This window comes from Eurypyga helias, unplaced genomic scaffold, assembly GCF_000690775.1.
Source record: "Eurypyga helias isolate BGI_N326 unplaced genomic scaffold, ASM69077v1 scaffold11907, whole genome shotgun sequence".
Taxonomy (NCBI): Eukaryota; Metazoa; Chordata; class Aves; order Eurypygiformes; family Eurypygidae; genus Eurypyga; species Eurypyga helias.
The window spans coordinates 32,200-39,070 of NW_010261387.1; the positions used below are offsets into that span (position 1 = coordinate 32,200).

At 43.8% G+C, this 6,871-nt stretch overlaps 1 protein-coding gene across 1 annotated transcript in view; it reads left to right on the forward strand.

Annotated features, from left to right (window-relative positions):
- The first annotated feature begins 2,299 nt into the window (after positions 1-2,299).
- Positions 2,300-6,871, forward strand: part of LOC104512398 (mothers against decapentaplegic homolog 3) — a 19,584-nt gene continuing 15,012 nt past the window's right edge. Inside the window, exons 1-4 of the mRNA XM_010155362.1 lie at positions 2,300-2,489; positions 3,357-3,491; positions 4,179-4,253; positions 6,024-6,074. Coding sequence (XP_010153664.1) covers positions 2,405-2,489; positions 3,357-3,491; positions 4,179-4,253; positions 6,024-6,074 — 346 coding nt within the window. The 5' untranslated portion in view covers positions 2,300-2,404. The remainder of the gene's footprint in view (positions 2,490-3,356; positions 3,492-4,178; positions 4,254-6,023; positions 6,075-6,871) is intronic.

Sequence of the window (6,871 nt, forward strand, 5' to 3'; positions counted from 1 at the left end):
TTAACCTGAGTGGTGAGGACCACTGTGTCCAGAGTGTGAGTCAGGCATGTGGGTGTGCTGGCTCCTGTTTTGTAAAGGCTCCATAGCTTTTGCTGAGAACCCTGGGGTGATGGGAAGAAGTGCACTTCACCCTCCAGCTGACTGGGAAGATTGTTGTAGGTATAAAGATCTTCTATCCTGGGAAGGGTGGACAGAGACCCATCCTTACATGTAATCCCAAAGTCGTACACACTTTGTGTTAGTCGCCCCGTCTCAGCTGCTGACTTCAACCCAGATCTGTCTGTGCTGCTGTGATGTCCATCTGCTGATGGTGACTGGGAACAGCAAGAACACTTGCCACAGTTGGTGTCCTGCAGGGCACTTGGAATATAATCTCTCCGAGTCTTCTTTTTTTCTCCTTCACCCTTACTTAGATGCAAGATGTCCTTCCAAGCGGGCAGAGGTGTTTGAAAGGGGAACAGAAAAACAGGGGGTTTTATTCCTTCTTTCAGCCTACTCGCTTTTTGTTAAATTTAGTGAGTATTTTCATACTTTCGGTATATGTATTTTCTAAAATTTTTCCAAACTAACAACTTTTGGGGTCACCTAAGTCAAGTCTTGGCCCCTTTGAAATCAATGCCAAGATTCCCACCTTCCACAGGAGATCGGTGCTAGATGCTGGCGCCCTCCTTGTGAATCTTCCATTTGGGAAGACCAATTTCTGCTTTCCTGTCCTCAGAAGGAACTTGGCATAAGGACACACTTGGACAATGTGCCATACACTCAGCTGGTTGGTCACCCCGCCACGGAGCAGTTTGAAGCGTGAAGTCTGCAGGGAATGTGTGACCCATAAATAACAGGCACAATATGAAGAAATACGTACTATGAATACCTGCTATAAATAATAACTGTGGGCGTTGTGCGTTTTTCAGGGCTGTAATATACTTGCAGGTTTTAGATGTTTTGTAACCTGTACCAGCAAGTCCCTCAGTGATGGCACAGACTCCTTATATCACACACGATGGTGTTACCACATGTTTTCCTGCTCCCCCAAATCAAGGGCTTGTCAGTAATAACTTGAACTGGTTGCGTTTGGCCTTCCTCGTTGTCGTAGCGGTGTTTACAAGAGGTGTGCGTGTTACTAAGCTGTGCCAGAACAGCTTTTGGGAAAACTCTCTTAGGGCAGCCAAGACTAGCGCAACCACTCTTTGAGGAATTGTTTGTGTGTTTTGGTTTGGTTTCATTCTGTTTTTCTACATCGGCTGCCAACACAAAGAACCAAGGGAAATAATTCCGGGTAAAATTTCAATTTTCTTTCTTTCTTTTTTTTTCTCCTTTCCTTGAGAAATTAAAAAACCCTGAAATATTTCATTTCACCAAACCCCTGAGGGGTTTCGTTTCAGTCGTTACAAAAAGCAAGGGAAATGAAGGGTTAGACTTCAAAGGAAGTGCCTGGGGACAGTTCCCGTGTAGTGGCTCAGGGAGTGGAGCCCTCATTCAGGATGGAGGAGACCCTGCTCTCAACTCTTTCTTGTTTCACTCTTGTCTTGCTTCCCAGGAAGGTGTGCTAGGAACAGGCTATTCTGGGGTGAGGTTGGGATTAGGTGAGAACTGAGTTGAAGGAGCTGCGGGCTAGATGTGACAACAAAAGTAAGAAATGCTGCAAAAAGCGTATTTTTTTGTGCTTTCAAGCTGCAATTTGGAAAATGAAACTGGAAGGCTTTCTTAATTTAATGCTGGTGAACACTGTTTAAAGGAAAGATATCTGTATCGATTTTGGATGGTTCTGTCACAATGGAAATTGATGTTTCTTTGTGTTTTAAAAGTCCAGTTTTATTAGCATATATTTTAAGATGTAATACGTGTGCATGCCCAGCATAAATCATTGAGACCCGTGCAAATGGCCTGTTTGTTATGACACACATAGATGCTCAAGGACCACCACTAAATTGAGGTATTCTTACTTGCTGTAGCTCTTGTCTCTGCCTCCAAAATAATCTCTTTTCAGAAAATCAATAAATCTAGAGGAGGACTGTTACATAAACCAAAGATTTTGCAGTTTACAGGGATAACTTCTTGGCCTGACTGGGACCGGAATGCCTCCCTGAGCACTGTCTCAGTGGGTTTTGGCGACTAGCACCTTCTGGGGTTGTATCGGGATTCGGAGTTGGCTGGGCAGCCCATGCATTGAGCCTCCTGCTGAAGCCTGCAGCCTCTTGGCAGGTCCCCTCCTGCGGTGTTTGATGGGATGTGGTCAGTACCACACACACGATAATGCCAATCTAAATCCCTGTCCTCTCTCTGTCATGACTGCAGGTCACTAGACGGCCGGCTGCAAGTCTCTCACCGGAAGGGTCTTCCCCACGTGATCTACTGCCGGCTGTGGCGGTGGCCGGACCTCCATAGCCACCATGAGCTGCGTGCCATGGAGATGTGCGAGTATGCCTTTAACATGAAGAAGGATGAAGTCTGTGTGAACCCTTACCATTACCAAAGAGTGGAAACCCCAGGTACTGCTGGTCCTACGTGCGGATACCTCGCCTTCACCTTACCAGCATAAGGGATTTATAAGTGCATTTCAAAATTGAATAAAGCAGCAGGCGTAGGGTTTTAAAACCAAAGTGTATCTATTATTGATGATAATCTCTTACTGTATGCAGTGGAATAATTTATGAACCTGCACTCAGGGGGAAAATATCATTTTAAATCGATAAAAATCCAAGTTGAGCAGGTTGCGTCGCTGCCAGGTTCCTCATGTGGCATTGTGTGCACGTAAGCAGCGCACACACGTAGTAGATACAAGTATGAACTATGGCAGTGTTCTGTGCAACCCTAACTGTTGGTATTAAATTAAGGATGAACTTATTGTTGAGCTGAAGTGGATCTAAGAATAGCTCCCAGCACAACTGAACGTCCTGTTCTGAAGTCTCCTCCTGCCTCTGAAAGAGACTTTCATCTGGAACTGCAGATACTCCGGCTGCGTGTCAGTACAAATCTGCAGAACCAGTCTGGCTGTTTATGCTAATCCCACCTTGCTCTTTCATTTTATGTGAAATCTATTCCTTTTGAATCATGTGGTATAACTTCTCTTAAATGGTTTTTCAAGAAGACCTGTTTCCGTGCCTTAGAAGGGGCAGGCAGATGAGGTGTGTTCAGATAAGCACGTATCCCGTCCCCAGCTCAGATATGTCAAGAATAGCATCTTTACTGGTGCTGTTATTTCAGAAGCAAGTATCAAATTGTGTCCCTTAATTAGGGACTTTGGTGTTGCATGTATTTAAGGGTGTTACTCCAAACTGGTTTCTCTTCATTTTCTAGGGTTTCTGTCATTTTATTTTAAAGCTGTTCTATTTTTTTTTTCCTTTCCATTTGTGCAGTGTTACCTCCAGTGCTGGTGCCTCGGCACACGGAGATCCCAGCTGAGTTCCCGCCGTTAGACGATTACAGTCATTCTATTCCAGAGAACACTAACTTCCCAGCAGGTATCGAGCCACAGAGCAACTACATTCCAGGTACCGTATATCTTCCATACAGCGAGCAGAGGGAGAAGGGTCATATTGCACAGTGAATCGTGTCTATGTATGCCCAGCTGGATGACTGGAAAGTCTTTCTTTCCATCGTTACTGTGAAGCTAAGGAGTGGGAACCTGTACAAAAATAGATGGAAGCTGTAAATGCAGACACACAACAGTGCTGTTTATAGTTCTGTTTTCTTTAAACTCACCTCTTCCCTTCTGCAGTACATACCCAGTTTATCGCGAAATGTAAAGCTGAGTGTTCCCTTAGCAAGTTTAGATTTGAATGAAATTCAGCCATTTGAATTTGAGTAAAACTGTCTAAATTTCTGATGGAATCGAGCTCTTCTATTTATGTATCTCTCTTACACGCAATTTACACCTTATTTGCATGGACAAGCTATGCAGCTGCACACCAGGAGAGGAAAAATATGTGGACAGAAAACTCTCTGCCTGGCTAGAAGTCTTATGGGACTGAAAATCCAGATTTTTTTTGTTTCCCCCCCTCGTCTGCTATTCACAAATATGCTATGACTATCATTCTGGTTGTGCCAGCTCCTTTCAGCAGCTTGAGGAAGAAAAGTCATACAAAAGAAATTTAGCTCCTTGTGAATAACAAAGTAAAGGTTTTTGGTCCCTAAAATCCAGACTTTGCAATGACAGGATGATCATTTTCTGCTTCTAGAGACACCTCCTCCAGGCTATTTGAGTGAGGATGGAGAAACTAGTGACCACCAGATGAACCCCAGTATGGATGCAGGTAAGTCATCTTTTGCCATTTGCTGCAGTTTTCTAGGTCATATCGGAGACTCTTTTAAAGTTTTTCTTTGGGCCACTGAAGAGCAGGTGGTGGTTTGAGGTATTTTATCCCTGCAGGAGTGCAAATGTATCCTGACATCTCATGTAAAGCACAGGGCTGCACGTTTTAGACCCTCTGGTGAAAGGTACAGCGTAGCCCTGTTCTCCCCAACATCCGTCATTAGGTACTACTAAGCAGGAGCCTGGAACAGTGGAGACACGTCTAAGGAGGATGGTTTGTGTGGTGTTTGATTCCATAGGCACGTGAAAATGTTGCAGGTAGCTGACACTTTTCTGCAGAGGCATTTTTCTGGTTACTTGGTTGTTTACAAACTTAAATGTCCATTTTAACTATATTTGAAATAACCACGAGCAAATGTGTTTTAAAATGGGTTTATCATTTAGTGGGTATGGCCCAAAGAAAGTTGAAAGTCTGGGCTTTCTCATTGCTGAGAAAGCAAGTAACCGGGTTTAGAATGAGCAGCCTTAGTGTTCATACTGACCTCTATCAACGCTTTAAAATTAAACATACAGGTCTCATCTTCCTGGGAGTAAGTGTTTAAGGCATCTTCTTGATCTGAGTAGTGTCACTGCATGTACGAACCACTGAATCGGGCTCTGAATCTGCGAAACCCTTGCTTGAAAAGCAAAAACACGTCCTCGGTTACAATGGCTGGTGCTTCAGAAGGGGAATACGGCACTTGTGTAGAGATAGAGACGCAGAACCTTATGAATGTAACTACTGCACACAGATATCTTGCTTTCTGTGTCTTCAGCCGTAGAGCATATGTGGGATGCTAAAAGAGGGATGACGTATTTGCAGTCTCTCACTGCAGGTGTACAGATGGAGGAAGGCCGTGTGGGTTTGTTTGTCTACGTCAAACATAGGCCTATTGACACGATCCATTTTAGTGTGTACAATTATTGGTAATGTGGTTGACATGTGGAATGCATGTAGGGCTTTTTGGAAAGTGGACTGGAAGATGCTATAAATACCCACTTCATGTTCAAATGCTATATCCCTTCCTTCAGATGTCACTGACTTCCCTCTCTAGGAATAGAGATCTGAAAGAAACCAGCCAAACTCAGCGTAAGCGGAAAATTAAAACTGGGCTGTACTGCCTGTCTGCATCCATGTGACACCCAGAGACTGTGGAAATTGCTCTGGACTTCCAAGTGCAGATATTTGACATATATAGAGAGAATTTGTGGACCAAATTGAAATGACTGGGGATAAAATTCTGACAGTTGTGGGGTCAGATCTCTATAGCTTGATCCAATACCGTGTTGTCCCCAAACCATTAAGATTTGTTGGTAAGTGGTATGTTTCCAGCTGTTATGAGTATGTTGTGTGCCCAGCAGTGTAAAATCACACTCCTCAGACCCAGTTAGCTGGGCATTTACTGCAGCTGTTATGATGGTAGCTAGGGTTTTGATAACTGCAAGTGAAAGTAAAACAGATAAGTTTTGAAAATTAATGGGTTAAGCTTAAGTGAATGCATTCTGAAGATGCTTAGCAGTACTGCAGATGTAGCAAGTTGATATAAGTAATAGCATTGGGAAGCTCATGTAAAGAGTGATCAGCGTCAGAGAAGCCGCTGGTGTCACAAAATGAGCCTTCAGTGAGAAGTGGGTTATCCCTCCAACAAGCCTGGGCAGCCGTGAAGGTTCTGGGGAAGTGTTTTTCCTTGTGCAGATGCCATACTAATAATTATAATGTCTTGATTTTCAGGTTCTCCAAACTTATCCCCAAACCCTATGTCTCCAGCACACAATAATCTGGGTAAGCACGTGATCTTGAGAACTGTGTGTAATTACAGTCAAGACAGTGACGTTTTAATGATGGTGTTATTTCTTGAGTTTGTGCACTTTTGGTGAGGCGGTGAGCACTGTGATGTTCCTTTCTGCTAATCCTCTTTACTGTGATAACTGGTTCAGAGTAACTCCCTATGAAATCCGAACTTAAGTTAGAGAGTTAAATAAAAAAACAAGGTTGGCAGACAAATACCAGAAAGAATGAGTGAAGGACTGCAGCAAAAATAACACTTTTTGATGACAGGAGTTTGCAAGGAACGTGTCTGTCTGGTTGGCTGGTGGGTTTGTTTTTTCATATATTTAAAGGACACAGGTGGGGCTTAAATTTTGTCTCCAGGGAAGTTATTTTGTAAATTTTTAAGTGCTTAATGGCCTCTTTTACAACATACCAGAGCGCCTTGCAATTTTTTTATATTTATTAGCTTGGTGATACATTCATTAAAGGGCGAAGGCTGCTGTCCACACGTTGTGGACTGGGGGCTGAGCAACAGATTTGCCTGCACTGACGGCCAGCTCAGGCCATCACCTGCTTGACTGAAGGGCAGCAGATGCATTACATCCTCACGTAAACCCAGCTCAGGAGCAAAACCCAACTCAGAGGCGTTTGCGGGGTCTGAAACGAGCCTGGAGGAATGTTGTAGGGGAGGTGCACAAACCACGGATGCACTGTGGAATTTTCCTGACCGACTAGCCTGTTGGTTTTCTTCAAGCAAACTCAAGTTATGCTGCGGTCTTGAGTTAATGGCCTCAAGTTGTGTCAGGGCA